This window comes from Cololabis saira, chromosome 16, assembly GCF_033807715.1.
Source record: "Cololabis saira isolate AMF1-May2022 chromosome 16, fColSai1.1, whole genome shotgun sequence".
Lineage (NCBI taxonomy): Eukaryota > Metazoa > Chordata > Actinopteri > Beloniformes > Belonidae > Cololabis > Cololabis saira.
The window spans coordinates 9,170,980-9,189,074 of NC_084602.1; the positions used below are offsets into that span (position 1 = coordinate 9,170,980).

General features: G+C 42.2%; 1 protein-coding gene across 1 annotated transcript; it reads left to right on the forward strand.

The window, feature by feature from the left end:
* The first annotated feature begins 1,315 nt into the window (after nucleotides 1–1,315).
* On the forward strand, nucleotides 1,316–3,823 carry LOC133462850 (nuclear anchorage protein 1-like). The gene has a single exon (XM_061744300.1). The coding sequence runs from the start codon at nucleotides 1,316–1,318 to the stop codon at nucleotides 3,821–3,823; it is 2,508 nt and encodes an 835-aa protein (XP_061600284.1).
* The last annotated feature ends 14,272 nt before the right edge of the window (nucleotides 3,824–18,095 follow it).

Consider the following 18,095-nt stretch of genomic DNA (forward strand, 5'->3'; position numbering starts at 1 on the left):
TTAAACAACATGAAAGCATGGATCCATCCTTGTATCAGCTGTTCAGGTTGCTGAGTATTGTTTCTGGCCATGTCCAAGCCTTTATGGCCACAGTGTACTGACTTCTGACTTCCAGCAGGATAAATACCTTTATTACCTGCAGTAAGTAAAAAAAATCCACCTGGAATTTATTGTGTTGTTATGGCTGTAAAAGTGTCTTAAAATGTGTTAGGATCAATTGCTTTACACCCTTTTTTCAGAACCACTTCAACTTTCATTATCTGGAGTCATTTACATTTCACAAAATGTAATGAGTGCTTAATAACACTTTACATGGAATAAAAACTAAAAAAACGGAAATAGATTTGAAAGGTTTTTAGTATATAAAGCAGTGTTATATCACAGTTACAAGAAATTGGAGATGAAGGAAAGCAAACTGAACATGTTCTGAAACTGTCCATTGAACATTGTAACTCTGGACTTTTTGAAATGGCCATTTCTCCTGCTTTTTCAATATATGTATATATATATGTATATATATATATATATATATATATATATATATATATATATATATATATATATATATATATATATATATATATATATATATATATATATATATATATATATACACACACACACACACACACACACACACATACATACATACATACATATCTACATACATTTATTTATATCTATATACATATCTATTTAGATATACAGGACTGTCTGAGAAAATTAGAATATTGTGATAAAGTTCTAACAGTTAGTCTAGTGTTTAGTTTATAAAGCAGCAAACTGTGTTACAGTTAGTTTTCCTCAGTGAGCGGTTCCTCCATGCTGGATCTGCCGTCCGCGTGACATCACAACAGAACATTCTATTGCACTGTGCAAAAACTCTGAAAACTCCGTACGGAATCATAGTGTATTGAACCTTCAACACGCTACCTGTTGCAAGTCTCTCTGGTGAAAACCACGTCTAACGACTCGGAAAACACTGAGAAAACGCTTCAGAACTTCAAACCTACATTTACTGACACATTTCAAACCGTATATATCTTGAATCCTTCAAGACACAACCTGTTGCAAGACTCTCTGGTGGAAACCACGTCTAACGACTCGGAAATCACCTCAGAAAACGCTTCAGAACTTCAAACCTACATTTACTGACACATTTCAAACCGTATATATCTTGAATCCTTCAAGACACAACCTGTTGCAAGACTCTCTGGTGAAAACCAAGTTTACGACTCGGGAATCACCTCAGAAAACGCTTCAGAACTTCAAACCTACATTTACTGACACATTACCGACCGTGTTGATCGCAGTAATGCCTTTTAACGGACGTCCAAGACCCAGACAGGGATTTGTGAGCTCTCCCAGGGATGGAGCTCCTAACGGAGGTCCAAGACCCAGACAGGGATTTGTGAGCTCTCCCTGGGATGGAGCTCCTAACGGACGTCCAAGACCCAGACAGGGATTTGTGAGCTCTCCCTGGGATGGAGCTTTTAACGGAGGTCCAAGACCCAGACAGGGATTTGTGAGCTCTCCCAGGGATGGAGCTCCTAACGGAGGTCCAAGACCCAGACAGGGATTTGTGAGCTCTCACAGCAATGGAGCTCAGTCCCGGGTCTCAGATGATTTCCGCCAACTCCAAATGGAGATTGAAGACTGCAAAAAAGAAAATGCTGTCCAGACCGACTGCAGCAATGAACTGAAGTGGGAAATAGTAGAGGAAGAGGAAATGGAAGAGGAAATGGAAAGAATGATGTTGATCAACAAGAACTTGGACAGGGAAAGAGAGATCGAGGTTGCAAATGAGAAAATGACCCTGGAAGAGCAAAAAAATCAGACTGAGATGACAGAGATGTTTAAGGTAAAGATGGAGAAAAAGGATTTCTTTCTTGCTCAAGAAAAATACTTTAAGGAATCAGCAGAGAAAGATTCCCTTGTATATGTGAAAAAAATCAAAGACGCTGAAACGCGTTTGGAGGCTGAACGCCAGCTCACACTGGACTGTAAAGGAGAACTCAATCAGTGCAAAGGCATTATTGAGGATCTAGTTCAGTCGTCCAAAACGCTTGAAAAAGACGGTGAGGTTAAGTCCAAGCAGGAAGAGGCCCATAAGTTGGTCCTTGATGAAATAGAAAAATTAAAAAAGCAACTGGAAGAAGAAACAAATTCACATCTTGATCTGATATCTAAACTGGAGGCACAGGAAACATTGAAATCAAATGTACAGTTCAAGATTGCAGAGCTCACAGAGCAACTGAAATTTGCCCTGGAAACTTCTGAGTCTTCTGCAACAGAAAACCTCTCAGAAATGATAAGTGTCTCATCACAAACTGACAATACTTCTTTCAAAAATGTATCAGAACCTTCAGAACCAGAGAGGGTGTCTGAACAAGAAGCTGAGAAATCATCACCAACGGAGCCTGAACACAGCAAAGACAAGATGTTAGAAGTTGTTGTAGAGAATAGCAACAATGAGCTTAACCAAGACGTTGCTGCAAACGTGGGGGTGTCAGGCCCAGAAGAGGTCTCTGAGCTGAAAATGACCACTGAATCGCAATTGGTTTCTGAAGCTTCTGAACAAAAAGCCAAGAAGCGTAGACGCAGAAAAAAGAAAAAGCCAGAGCAATCTGACGATGCAAATCAACCTGAAGATGGTTTACCAACAGCAGACTTGGTGATTGATGTAGAACTCACCGAAGAAAGTAACCAGCCTGAGGTCGGTGATAACTTGGCTGCAAAAGTGGGAGACCCTGAACCAGAAGAGTTGTCCAAACCGGTACCAACCCCTGAAACAGCATTGGTCTCTAAACAGGATGGGGTTGCTGGACAAAAAGCCAAGACGCGTAGGCGCAGAAAGAAGAAGTCAGGAAAATCTGAGGACGTTAATCAGGTCATTGAATACCTACCTCAATCAGAAGATGGTGTACCGACAGCAGACTTGATGATTGATGTAGAACTCACCGAAGAAAGTAACCAGCCTGAGGTCAGTGATAACTTGGCTGCAAAAGTGGGAGACCCTGAACCAGAAGAGTTGTCCAAACCGGTACCAACCCCTGAAACAACATCGGTCTCAGAACAGGATGGGGTTGGTGGACAAAAAGCAAAGAAGCGTAAGCGCAGAAAGAAGAAGTCAGAAAAATCTGAGGACGTTAATCAGGTCATTGAATACCTACCTCAATCAGAAGATGGTGTACCGACAGCAGACTTGATGATTGATGTAGAACTCACCGAAGAAAGTAACCAGCCTGAGGTCAGTGATAACTTGGCTGCAAAAGTGGGAGACCCTGAACCAGAAGAGTTGTCCAAACCGGTACCAACCCCTGAAACAACATCGGTCTCAGAACAGGATGGGGTTGGTGGACAAAAAGCAAAGAAGCGTAAGCGCAGAAAGAAGAAGTCAGAAAAATCTGAGGACGTTAATCAGGTCATTGAATACCTACCTCAATCAGAAGATGGTATACCAACACCAGACTTGATGATTATGCAAGAGTTGGCAATAAAAGTAGGAGTTGCAGAACCAGAGGGCGTCTCTGAGCTGGTGGGGGCCAATGAAAAGGTCACTGAAACAGCATTGGTCTCCGAACACGATGGGGTTTCTGAGCAAGAAGCAAAGAAGCAGAGACCAAGAAGGAATAACGGGTCAGTAATTACTGAGAATTTGAAACAATTTGAAGTAATTGAAGGACTCCCTGAACCGAAGGATGCTGTTATAAAAGAGGACACCAAAATGGTATATAATCCTTCACTGTGGAGACAATTTAAGAAGTTCCTCACCCCGGCATGTCTGCGTCAGTACAAGCACAAGAACACAGTCCAAGATTGAGTGGAAAAAGCAACCGGGTTGTCACCAAGTAAACAGCAAAAACAAGATTGACAAAACAAAATTGAACAGTTCCAAAACCGAAGCCATACAAACTGGCACCCCTCACCAGGTCCAGTCATCACCCATAACCACCATCTCCTTCTCCGGTCAAGACATCCCCCTCTCTACCTCTGTTACCAACCTCGGTGTGAAGCTGGACCCACAACTCACCTTTGTAAACCACATCAAACATCTGTACAAAACTTGCTTTTTCCACATAAGGAGCATATCTAAACCCCTTCCTCACTTTCTCCGATGCAGAAACACTCGTCCACGCCCTAATTTCCTCCAGGCTCGAATACTGTAACAGCCTGCTCATCGGTATCCCCAACAAACACCTCTGGAAACTTCAATTCATTCAGAACTGTGCTGCCCGAACTCTGATGAAAACTCGTATATACAACCATATCACCCCTATTCTTCAGAACCTACACTGGCTTCTCATAACCTCAAGAATCCAATACAAGATTTCCCTCATCACCCGCCTCTGCATCTACAGCAATGTCCCTCAATACCTCAAAGATCTCGTTACCGCTCACCAGTGTCGGGACCTACGCGTTATTTAGTAACGCATTACAGTAATGCTGTTAGTTTTGGCGGTAACTAATACTCTAACACATTACTTTTTTAATTCAGTAACGCAATTACCGTTACCAAACGGTGCGTTACTCCCTTATTTCTGGCTACAGTGAAGCTTTTTTTCCCCGCACGCGGAGACCGGAGGAAACGTAGTGTGTGAGCATTCAAAAACATGAGCGGTCATGGCGAGCCAAGAGAGCAAGGAAAGTTTTGCAACGTGGATATATTATCATTACAGTAATCCCTCGTTTTTCGTGAGGGTTACGTTCCAAAAAGAATCCGTGATAAGTGATTTTTTATTTACAATTATTATAAAAGGCTTCAAATTGCGGAGATCAGCACCGCCTCGCACGTATTTCACTGCTCTTCTGAGCCGCTGCATCCTGACTCTGTAGCGTCTTTTTCTCCTAAAGCCCGCGGTGCAGGTGTGTTTTTTCGAGAGAAGAAAATAGTTATGGGTCATTCTTTTTTCTTCTGGGCAAAAAGATTCTGATAAACCGACATGCCACCATGGATTATATCTGAGACTGTAATGAACGATTCATCAAAGAGTCCCGTTCTTGAGCTGCTTGCTGAAGCTCATTGGCCATTCTCAGCTTGTTTGTTGTTTTTGTTGGTCTAAGTAACAGAGTTACTAACTGAGTTACTTTTTAATGAAGTAACTAGTAACAGTAACTAGTTACTATTTTTCAGTAACTAGCACAACACTGCCCCTCACTCATCCACTCGTAACCTCTGCTCACAAAACACCAACCACCTCCCCCACGACTCCGCTCCATGGGAGGCCGCGCCTTCTGCTCCGCTGCCCCCACATCTGGAACTCCCTCCCTGAACACCCACATCTGGAACTCCCTCCCTGAACACCCACATCTAGAGCTCCCTCCCTGAACACCCACATCTGGAACTCCCTCCCTGAACACCTACGTCCACCCCAGTCTGGGGACACTTTTAAAAAGGGGCCGAAGACTTTTCTGTTCAGGAAGTGATCCACTGGGCGGTGCCTCTCACCCTTCTTCTTTTCCCCTCTCTTCTCCTCTTCCCTTCCTCTCTTCTCCATTTCCATTTTTATTTATTATAAGTATCTCACAGCCATCATTTTTGTCCATCGTTCCTGTAGTTTTTTTGTGCTGGCCCCCTTTTTTCTCTTTTGTGCATATTTGCAGGCAGGAGCTTCAGGAGCTGCGTGCTGGCCTGCGGTCCCCCCTCTGGTCATCCCGCTGCTGCTTCCACCTGCCTGCAGTCCCCCCTCTGGTCATCCTGCTGCTGCTTCCACCTGCCTGTCTGGATGTCTGCTGTGTGTTACTGACATCCCCGACCACCCCAGTCTGGCCTTCGGCAGGAGGGCCCCCCCTTATGAGCCTGGTCCTGCTCAAGGTTTCTTCCCTCATAACCCTGCATTCACACTGAAAGCGTCACGGGTGTCATAAGCAGCCGGCTCCCATTCATTTTCTATGAAAACGCGCGTCGAGAGGCAGCGGGAGCAGCGCGTCAATTTGAAGTTGAAAAATCTGAACTTTATGCAAATGAGCAGCTGCGCTGCCGAGGCAGCGTCCAATCACAGACCGGGATTCCCGAAGCAAGAAGCCTCAATCTAGTTTGTACTTTCATGTAGACACAAACGTACACTCATTCACATGCATACATGAGCAGAGCTGCGCACTAACAAACTTACTTTATCAGTAATTAATATATTTCATCCAGCAAACTTACATTTTTGCTGATTTGACTGCCGTTTTTAATTCAATTCAATTTTCAATAAAATTTTATTTGTATAGTGTCTAATACAACAGATGTTGTCTCTAGACACTTTTACCTGAACTGCTCATGTGAAACACGTAACTAATGGTTGAGGAGCTGTATGGTCCGAACGATTTTATTTGCTATATCGATCCAACGCAGAATAATTAAAAACCGTGCTTATTAATCACCCGGGTCCGGGGATCGGGCCTCCACTGGCCGGGGGGTGCACGGGCGGGCGCGGCGGCGGGGTGGCACCATTCCCAGGTGTCTATGTCTTATGTTGTCAGTATGAATGGGGGGATGTTGGACCGTTTCCCCCTCCGTCTGGGGGCTCCGGCGGCGCCAGGGGTGCCCGTGGAGGTACGGTGGGGCCCTGGCCCGGCTTGGAGGGCCAGCCCCCATCTACTGGATGGCCGGTGGGGGAACGTGGGTGTCTTACCGGGGCCGGCTCTGCTGGTCCTGCCTCCTGGCTTCGGCCTCTTCTCCCCCTCCTTCCCCCCCTACACGATTCATACGCACATAGGCGAAGGGGCGGGGGGTCCGGGTCGTGGGGGGCATTGTCCCGCGTGGCCCGGCACTCCCCGCCTCACGGTTTTAACAGCAATGTAGACACTGCACATTCAACACTTAATAAATACATTTGACAAGGACACGTAGTTCGGGAGGGGGGGGGGGTCGGTGTCAAATCGATACTTGGCCCTCCCCCTCCCTGTTTTTATGGCATTAATCACATGCACTCAACACCAGGGGCGGGAGGGGGGCCCACATCACCCGCGTTCCCTCACCGGCCTGGGATAGGTGGGTCGTGATGCCCGGGCCTGGCGGGGCTCGCCGTGCAGCCTGGGGTGCCTTCTGGCGGTGCTGGACCCCCCCGGGGAGGGGGAAACGGTGCGTGACTGTGTGTCTGTGTCGGTGAGAATGCGGTGTGGAAGGGTCCTGCCATGGAGGATTTGAGCCTCCATTGGCAGGACAACAAAACTTAATAATTTATCAATATTATATTATACAAAGATGGTTATTATTATTATTATTATTATTATTACTATTATTATTATGTATAGTATATCTTATTATTAGTATAGGTATCGGATAGGTGAATGGATGAATGAATGGGATGCCTGGGTCTGGGGCCCTCCGTTGTCGGGCCCACGCGGGTATCGCCCTGTTGGGGGGTTCCCTCTCTCCGGGCCTGTCTCCGGTCCCCCCCGCTGCCTCCGCGGTGGGGCGCCCCTCTGGTCTTGGAGGGCCACTTTCCGCGGGCCCCCTCAATTCAATTGTATTCGTATAGCGTCTAATACAACAGATGTTGTCTCTAGACGCTTTTACCTGAACTGCTCATGTGAAACACGTAACTAATGGTTGAGGAGCTGTATGGTCCAAACGATTTTATTTGCTACATCGATCTAACGCAGAATAATTAAAAACCGTGCTTATTAATCACAAAACACAGTTTAAACATCATGACCAAATCCGCTCCGACCCGGTGTGTCAGTGTTCACCGCAGACAGACTGCAGCTTCACCGGGACCAACGATGGTTGCTGTTGATCCAGGACCAACCTTGTTAAGGAGCATCAAACTCACTCTTATTTATGCGGAAATAACGACAAAATATAAAGAAGGCTTCCCAAAGTGTGATCTATGTTGAAATAGGAAACTGAAGATGTGCAGCTATATATTAATATGTGTAGACTATATACACTTTGTTCCCTCCAGTTCTGCAGTGGAGCTTTAGTCCCGCTCACTGCAGGTGTCGACAGTACATGCAGCTTTCAGTGTGAATCCACCAAGCAGCGCCATGCTGGTGTCAGGAGACTTTTGATGCTTTCAGTGTGAATGCAGGGTAAAGGGGAGTTTTTCCTTGCCACTGTTTGGCTTAAGGTTTTTCTCCCACTAGGGGAGTTTTTACCTGCCATTTTTTATGTAATAATTGCTCGGGGGTTTATGTTCATGTTCTGGGTCTCTGGAAAGATCCTAGAGACAACTTTTGTTGTATTAGATATATATAATTTATATGATTTATATAAATAAAATTGAATTCAATTGAATTTAAATATTTCCCTGGTCTTTTATAGATGTTTCTATTGTCTCTGTGCTATTATGCTTTTACTTTTGTTTTTTTGTGTCTTGATTTTATTCCTTTTTGTTTATTTTGTTTGCTGGTATCTGTAGCACTTTGAGATTATTTTATGAAAAGTGCTTTACAAATATACACATATATTACAATGTATTAATATTATAGATGAAGAGCATCGCAGAGGTTTATGTTCACTTTCAGTAAAAGTTTTGGGTTTCCTCCCATTATTAACTTTTACTTCAAGAAATCAGTCCATTCCTAGTAAAGAATAAATAAAAGGAGTTAAAATCGAGAGTTTTTTTTACATCAATCTTTTCATCATACTGTGATTCTCCATTGGTGGGAAAGTGATATGTACAAATTATCTGCCCTATTGTGGCTTTTTTTTTAAATTATTTTTCTAAAAACTGGTCATGTACATGGAGAAATCATGTTCAACATTATTGAATTATCATTATTGAAATGAAGAATACATAACAAATATTTGAAAGGAATTAAATATTTTTTATTTTTTGCGTGATTATTGGATAAAGGCGTCATCCAGAGGTCCTACGTTTGCATCTTTTCCAGGTTGCAAACTTCGCATCGCCTATACTCAGTACTGGAGTTGAGGGGGATGAGGTGGGATGGCATCCCCCCTGAAATAAAAACGGTCAAAATCATCCCCCCTGTAAAACTGCCATCCCCTCTGTGGCAGGGTGGAGGAGCTGCAGCCACTCAGGCTGACGGGACACAGGTGTGTCCCGTCAGCCTATCCACCCTGCCAGCCTTGATAAGGACTGGGAGACTGCAGCTGGGCAGGTGGGAGACTGAGAAGCTGCTGCTGTGCCATGCTTGTGCACTGTGTGGTGATTTTGTGAGTAATAAAGAAGGGTCTGCACGAAACTCCGTGTCCTCTCCATCCTTCGGTCGGGCCCCCGTAGCATCCACCTTGCTACATCTGGCGCCCAACGTGGGGCCCGAAGAATGGACGAGAGAGGCACGGAGCGGGCCCTGCACGCGCTCGCCCGGGCCATGGCGGGCATGGTGGCCGCCTTCCGGGACCAAGGCGACCGGCAGCTGGCCGCCATAGAAGCCCTGGTGGCCGCGGGGCGACCCACCGCCCCTGCACCCCGTCTGAGGGCCGCCGCAGCAACGCGGGAGGAGCTGGCGGCGCCGCAGCTGAGAGGCCGGGAGGCAGAAGCTGCGGGCCGCCAAGCGACGGCTCCCGAGGCGGCGGGACCCGCGGAGCGACCCATCCCTGCACCCCGTCTGAGGTTCGCCGCGGCAGCTGACCCGGCGGGGGCCCCTCAAACGCCTGGGCAGGGCTGCTGGCGGCGCGGCCAGCCCGGACACATCAGGCGGGAGTGACAGCTGATGGAGGTGGGCCAGGTGATCCGGGTGGCCGATCCGCCAGCATCCTCCCCAGACTCAGGAGGGACACACCTGTTTCCCATCCACCTGAGTGGCTGCAGCTACTCCACCCTGCCACACCCTCTTTCCATCCCTTATGTCATTTCATCAATGAATGTGGTTTTACTGCTATTTCAACATTTAGAGTCATCACCAGAAAAATAACACCAGAAAAATAATTTATTTGACAATTTTCACCTGTTTCAAGTACATTTTCACTTGAAATAAGTAGGAAAATCTGCCATTGGGACAAGATTTATCTTCTCATTACAAGCAAAGAAATCTTGTTCCACTGGCAGATTTTTCTACTTATTTTAAGTGAAAATCTACTTGAAACAGGGGAAAATTGTTGTTTTTTCCAGTGATGAGTCTTGTTTTAAGTGTAATGAGATTTTTTTAATAAAATGAGACATTTTAACTAGAAATGAGACAAATATTCTTGATAAGATTTTGAGTTTTTGCAGTGATCCATTTTACTTATCCTGTGAAGGACAGAGTCATTCCTGCAGTATTTCTGCAGGTGTTGTGGTCAGTGCTATTGTTTGTAATATATATTTGTAATCAGCACAAATTATCTGTCCCCATATGATAAAATCCACCATCCCCCTTGATTTTTTTTTTTTACAACTCGAGTACTGGTTGTAGCCTCCCTCTCTTTCAAAAATTATCCCCTGTATACGTTAATTATTCTTTGCTTTCATCCCCCCCTCATCCCCCCTCAACTCCAGTACTGTGCGTAAATATATATATATATATTATATATGTGTCTATATATATGTTATATATGTGTCTCACGGTCAATGCGTGAGACTTGAGAGCTTTGTTAGCCTCCCCTCCGTTTGTTGTTGCGGTGCATTTTTTCGTCCAGCAGATGGCGACATTTCCCCGAACCGGTTTTGTTCAGATAACCCAGCTATGTTCGGGTATTTAAGCGCAAGTTCAGGAGGGCTGCTGCAACTTGTTACACATAGTCATAGAAGCCCAAATTGTCCGTGAAATTCACCGTGAGAGGGTGATAAGACCACGGTATGACATTTTGGCTTTCCCCGATGAGTATTTGCAAGAGCGCTACCGTTTTTCAGCTGAATCCCTGATTTATTTGAGTAACCTTCTCCATCCATCACTGTAAACCCTAATAAGTTGTAACTGATTACCCAAAAATATTTTAGTGATATGTTTAAATGTTTTAAGTTTAGATAAAATAAAAATTAAACTTACAGTTGCCTTAAATTATCTTAATATTATCTTTAAAAAAGTAATATTCCACAATTTATAGTTTGGGAGAAATACACACAATGTTCACAGTCTTCACAATTTGCCACATTGCCAATGAATTAACACTAGTCATTGAGGACATTGCTCCTCCCTTTCAGCAGCAGGTTGACATGGCAGATGGTCACAGAGTGTGTCATCAAATCTGTCTCAATCATTTCAATTAAAAAAATACAGTTGACAGAGTTTTCACTTTTTTTTATTTTTATTTGTTATTTTTTCAATTCATTTGCCCACTGTTTGCTTCATTGCCTGAAAAGAGAAACGTTGTATTAAAGATACAATAATGGAATCACTGACAGGTTGTTCTGCACGTCATTTCTGTACTTCAATTTTAAGTTTTAAATATTCCATCTCCAGATCAGCCTTGGCTATCTGGCGCTGCAGATGGACCTGTACAGTTCCTTTGCCGACATCTAACAAAGCTGCCATGTTCAGCATTTGATGGAGTTTGGCCCATTTACGCATAAACTATGATTATTTCTTACGTTGTATTGATTGGAGCTTGTAGCAGGGTCCTCAGCATCTGCCTCGTTATCAGCCTGAAGTACATATTCATTTAACTTAAGTGAAGACTGAACTGTAGGTTGAATCATTTGAAATTGATCACGGCAAAGGCTTTACCTCTGTAGAGAGTGTTGGTGGCTCCTCTATGGCAGACAGTGTTTGATCATCATCCTCCTATAGAAAACTAAATAGGCTACTGGCTGTGGGCTTAATTAGTCAGTCCTACCCCCTATTGACTGATGGAGTGAAATAATTACTATTTCAATTAAAATTCCGTTTTTATTTATATAGCATCAATTACAATACAAGAATCCTAACATCTTCAACTCTGCTTAAGAATATTTGTCTTATTTCTAGTTAAAATGTCTCATTTCTTTGTCAAAAAAATCTCATTACACTTAAAACAAGACTCATCACTGGAAAAAACAACAATTTTCTCCTGTTTCAAGTAGATTTTCACTTAAAATAAGTAGAAAAATCTGCCAGTGGAACAAGATTATTTTGCTTGTAATGAGAAGATAAATCTTGTCCCACTGGCAGATTTTTCTGTTTATTTCAAGTGAAAATGTACTTGAAACAGGTGAAAATAGTCAAATAACAAGTTATTTTTCTGGTGATGACTCTTGTTTTAAGTGTAGTGAGATTGTTTGACTAAAAATGAGACATTTTAACTAGAAATAAGATGAATATTCTTGTTAGGATTTTGAGTTTTTGCAGTGTGAGACCAGGTTTTCTGACACTGGGCAGTATGAATGTGTTGATGTATTCACAGGGATTCAATATTAGTTGTAAATGTACCTGTGTACGGATTATTTTTCATATTTACCGTTCAAAAGCGACCACTGCTGCCTGTCCCATAGACTAAAGGCTGATTTATGGTTCTGCGTTAAAACGTCGGCGTAACCTACGGCGTAGGTTGCGCGTCGTCGCGTTCAATACGCCGTAGCTCTGCGTTGGTGTAACGCGGAACCATAAATCAGCCATAACGCGACAGCGCGGCTTGGTTTCCAAACTTTCGAGGCTGACAGCGAACCACGTGACCAGTCACGTGTAGGGAACGTTGTTTTTTTTGGTTTTTGTTTTTATTTAACATTTGCAACATTTGAAACAAAACAAGTCCCGCCCAGAGCAGGTGTTCATTGACGTCACGCCGGACGGTTGACGTCACCACTATATAAAGGCTGCTCGTGGTTTCGACGCTCATTCTGCATCAACGCTGATACAGGACGGGTTTTTGGATATTTTACCCAAACAAAGATACCAATTTCTGATTAATTTACAACTTTTTGTTTACAGGAAATCATAAATAAAGATATGGAGAATTGCCAACAAAAATCTCACAGAAGAGGAGCCTTCGGGAAGATGAGGAGGTTTTTTAAGAAAAGCAACAAGGTTCAGCCAGTGAACATAATTCATGAAGCAGTTGTGTCTCAACCGAACGACGACCTCCGTTCTGTGGAAGAAGAAAAATTCAAGATGTCTGTTAAACGTGTGATGAAGGAACTGACTGAGCTAGCCTCTATGAATTCATCTATATCTTGCGGCGCAGAAGAATTCACATCAATATCGGATCTGCTCTTTGAAAATGTCTGGGCTCAAGTAAAGGACCAACATTTTGACATCCCTGAAAAAGCGTTCAAAAAACTACACAGGAAAATTTTCAAGAGTCTTTGCACTGAACTTTCCTGCACAAAAAGCGATATTCTTTCTTTCATGGTTTTACAAAGGTCGACTTTCATCCAAATTATTGCAGCCTGTGTTGAGCAGCACTTCAAGAAGTCTTCCCTCTTGGAAACGGTCTCTTTGTCGACACGTCAAGCCCCAAGAAAAGAAAAAAGTCCCTCAATGGTCACATCCTGTACCCGAAGAGAGGCTTGGGTGGAAGAATCTCAACAGGTCCAGGAAAATATCAAAACATCGGTCGAACAAGTGGTTGAGAAGCTGCTCGCACAGCTCCTTCCAATGTCAGACCTGTCAGACGGCAACCTTGACATTTTTGATCGGTTCTTTGTGAAAGTCTGGGATAAAATACACGGAGAATATTTTGACATTCCCGAAGATTTATGGAAAAAACTACCAATGAAAATTCTACGATATCTTGTCATCTCACTTAACGTTAGAAAAGAGGAAGTCATGCAAGCCGTGTCAGAATCAGCTGTAAGTGAAATTGTTGCCAGATGTATTCTCGTACACCTGAAGAGCTATAGCAAGAAAAGTTCCCGATTGGCAAGAATTGGACGTGAATTTGGACCTTTATGGGAGGAATGGAAGATAATTTATGATCAATAGTTGGTCTACTGTCATAAAGATTGGATAGTGTGTGGCAAGTACAGTACATCGTAGAACTCTTTTAAGATCCGAGTACTTACTTGTGATGCAGGAAAGACAAAAGTGGACAAGGCAGAGAAGAAAGTTTTGTTATCATTAAAGATTAGAAAATCCTTTTTTTTTTTATTTGATATATTTTATTTTTGTACAAAAGGAGAAGATGGAAACAAGTACAGTACATCGTAGAACTCTTTTAAGATCCGAGTACTTACTTGTGATGCAGGAAAGACAAAGGTGGACAAGGCAGAGAAGAAAGTTTTGTTATCATTAAAGATTAGAAAATCCTTTTTTTTTTTATTTGATATATTTTATTTTTGTACAAAAGGAGAAGATGGAAACAAGTACAGTACATCGTAGAACTCTTTTAAGATCCGAGTACTTACTTGTGATGCAGGAAAGACAAAGGTGGACAAGGCAGAGAAGAAAGTTTTGTTATCATCAAAGATTAGGAAAATCCTTTTTTTTTAATTTTATTTATTTTATTTTTGTCCAAAGGGAGAATGGTCACATCCTGTACCCGAAGAGAGGCTTGGGTGGAAGAATCTCAACGGGTCCAGGAAAAAATCAAAACATCGGTGGAACAAGTGGTTGAGAAGCTGCTCGCACAGCTCCTTCCAATGTCAGATCTGTCAGACGGCAACCTTGACATTTTTGATCGGTTCTTTGTGAAAGTCTGGGATAAAATACACGGAGAATATTTTGACATTCCCGAAGATTTATGGAAAAAACTACCAATGAAAATTCTACGATATCTTGTCATCTCACTTAACGTTAGAAAAGAGGAAGTCCTGCAAGCCGTGTCAGAATCAGCTGTAAGTGAAATTGTTGCCAGATGTATTCTCGTACACCTGAAGAGCTATAGCAAGAAAAGTTCCCGATTGGCAAGAATTGGACGTGAATTTGGACCTTTATGGGAGGAATGGAAGATCATTTATGATCAATAGTTGGTCTACTGTCATAAAGATTGGATAGTGTGTTGCAAGTACAGTACATCGTAGAACTCTTTTGAAAGATCCGAGTTCTTACTTGTGATGCAGGAAAGACAAAGGTGGACAAGGCAGAAAAAGAAAGTTTTGTTATCATTAAAGATTAGGAAAATCCTTTTTTTTAATTTTATTTATTTTATTTTTGTACACAAGGAGAAGATGGAGACAAGTACAGTACATTGTAGAACTCTTTTAAGATCCGAGTGCTTACTTGTGATGCAGGAAAGACAAAGGTGGACAAGGCAGAGAAGAAAGTTTTGTTATTAAAGATTAGGAAAATCCTTTTTTTTTAATTTGATATATTTTATTTTTTTTACAAAAGGAGAAGATGGAGACAAGTACAGTACATCGTAGAACTCTTTTAAGATCCGAGTACTTACTTGTGATGCAGGAAAGACAAAGGTGGACAAGGCAGAGAAGAAAGTTTTGTTATCATCAAAGATTAGGAAAATCCTTTCTATTGTACTCTATTGTGAGCAATGATGTACAGGATTTCTTTTTGAATAAACAAATCTTTAAAAAAAAAAAAGATTAGGAAAATCCTTTTTTTTTAAATCTGCATTATTTTATTTTTGTAGATGTAAAAAAATGCTTCAATGCCCCCCCCAGGTCATCCGGCTGCTGCTTCCACATGCCTGCGGTGTCCCCCCCAGGTCATCCCGCTGCTGCTTCCACATGCCTGCGGTGTCCCCCCCAGGTCGTCTGGTGCTGCTTCCACATGCCCCCCCCCCAGGTCATCCGGCTGCTGCTTCCACATGCCCCCCCCCAGTCTGGCCCTCGGCAGGAGGGTCCCCCCTTATGAGCCTGGTCCTGCTCAAGGTTTCTTCCCTCCTAAAGGGGAGTTTTTCCTTGCCACTGTTTGGCTTAAGGTTTTTCTCCCACTATGGGAGTTTTTACCTGCCATTGTAATAATTGCTCGGGGGTCATGTTCTGGGTCTCTGGAAAACACCTAGAGAAAACTTTTGTTGTATTATTGTCTTGTATTATACAAATAAAATTGAATTGAATTGAATTGAATTGAATTGAATTTCTCTTTCTTTAATGGAAGGGTGCCAACAACCTTGTCCGTGTGAATATCTTCGTTTGTATGTTTGTGGGGTTCAACCACACTGCAAAAACTCAAAATCTTACCAGGAATATTTGTCTTATTTCTAGTTAAAATGTCTCATTTTTAGTCAAAAAATGTCATTGCACTTAAAACAAGAGCCATCACCAGAAGAATAACTTGTTATTTGACAAATTTCACCTGTTTCAAGTACATTTTCATATTGGAAATAAGTAGAAAAATCTGCCAGTGGGACAAGATTTATCTTCTCATTACAAGCTAAAAAGTCTTGTTCCACTGGCAGATTTTTCTACTTATTCCAAGTGAAAATCTACTTGAAACAGGTGAAAATTGTTGTTTTTTCCAGTGATGAGTCTTGTTTTAAGTGTAATGAGATTTTTTTTTGACTAAAAATGAGACATTTTAACTAGAAATAAGACAAAATATTCTTGTTAAGATTTTGAGTTTTTTTGTGCGTGCATTACTTTGTGTTCCCTCGCCCAAGTTTAGAGTCTCAATACCCTCTAAACATGTGGACATGTGGTTATTGAAAGGTGCATTATTACAGCGTAAGATTGTGGTTATTATTATTATTATTATTTAGATAATAAATAATTAGATATTACTTATCTCATGCCAAATTGGAACAAGTCTTTTAAAACTAAAAGTTTGATATCACTGGTATTTGGAGTTTTGTGACCAATAGAAACTCAAATCTCTATTGTACTACAACATAATAAACCACACAGCAGAAATTGGCACCAATACTGTGAAATTATGGTTATTTTAATTTGATTGCAAAATAGCCACCAAGCACGAAGCTTTACATGCATGGCACACTTTATAATGTCATGCAGCATGAGCCATAATGACATGTGTAATTGCCTTATTAACATGTTAAACTATTGGTGTGAAAACAAACACATGCAAACATGCACACACACGCTGGCGGGGGAGGAACGTAAATGGCATGCAGTGTCAAAAAGCACAGTTGTATTTTTTATTCTCAGAGTAATCAATCACTGTGCAATAATAATAATGATAATAATAATAACCACAATCATATGCTGCAACAATGCACCTTTCAATAACCATGTCTACCTCACACGCCCGCACCTTTCACTTTTTTTAAATTGTATATATGTTAATAAGAGCTGTATACCGTAGATTCTCCACTAGTGGTTGCCAGTTTTAGATATAGGTATTTATTTGAAATGTAATAAATGTTGTCTAATAAATATGGATTTAATGTGCTGTTGCAGCTCATAATTGCCATCCTTCAGACATTCTTCCATCTATTTCAAATGCTGATCGAAGCAGAGGAACAAATTGTCATTGAGAACTATCCTTGAAGAGTTAAATGGACATAACCCTGTAATATGGACATATATAAAAGAGGCAATTTGTGGCTCTTATTTTTTTCCTTTCCACGTCAGTCCATGTTTTCCATGTAACACCACGTGACGTCACACCACTGCACAAGCAGAACAGCCCGCACCATCCAGGCCTCTAAACACCCATCAAAAGTATGCACGGTCTGCCACATGCACAACATGCAGAGAAAAATTACAAGAAATCTTGCAACCACTAGTGTCAGAATCTACGGTATAGTGAAAGCATACAACAGACTACACACAATCATAAATGCATGGGAGTGAATGTGCATGCGTTCATATTTGCAGCTCATTAGACTTAGAATCAGAATCAGGTTTATTTGGCTCCAAGTTATTGGAGCGTCGACATTTTTCCAATCAAGAAAAATGATCAGAATCAGAAGACTCAGAATCAGAATCAGAAGGCAAGGCAAGTTTATTTGTAGAGCACAATTCAACACAAGGTAATTCACCGGTGCAACGGGCGACCTGTCCAGGGACGTCCTGACCGCCGCATCTCACCCAGACTGCTGGGATGATAAAGTTGCATTTCAGGTGTGTTTTTAATTTGCACCAATTCCATGCTGATGGAAGTGAAGTCCCACCAACGAGACTGAAGGTTGATGGGAGGGAACCGGCGGCGCCGCGGTCCAGGAGGACCGGGACGGTCTGGGACCAGAGCAGAACCTTCATGATAGTTTCACACCTTTTAGGGAGTGAAAGGAGGGAGAAATATGAAATGTTCTATTTGTCATGACTTGGTGTTGTTTAAAGGAGTTTAATCACTTTTACTGATCTGCTTTTGATTATCTGAGTTCATTGATCTTCACACCTTGAAAGCTGTGAAAGGAGGGAATTGTTGGGAACTTATTTTAGCCTTTGCAGGACTAGGAGAACTAAAACACAGATTAAAAAGGGCTAGACATCATTTGTGAC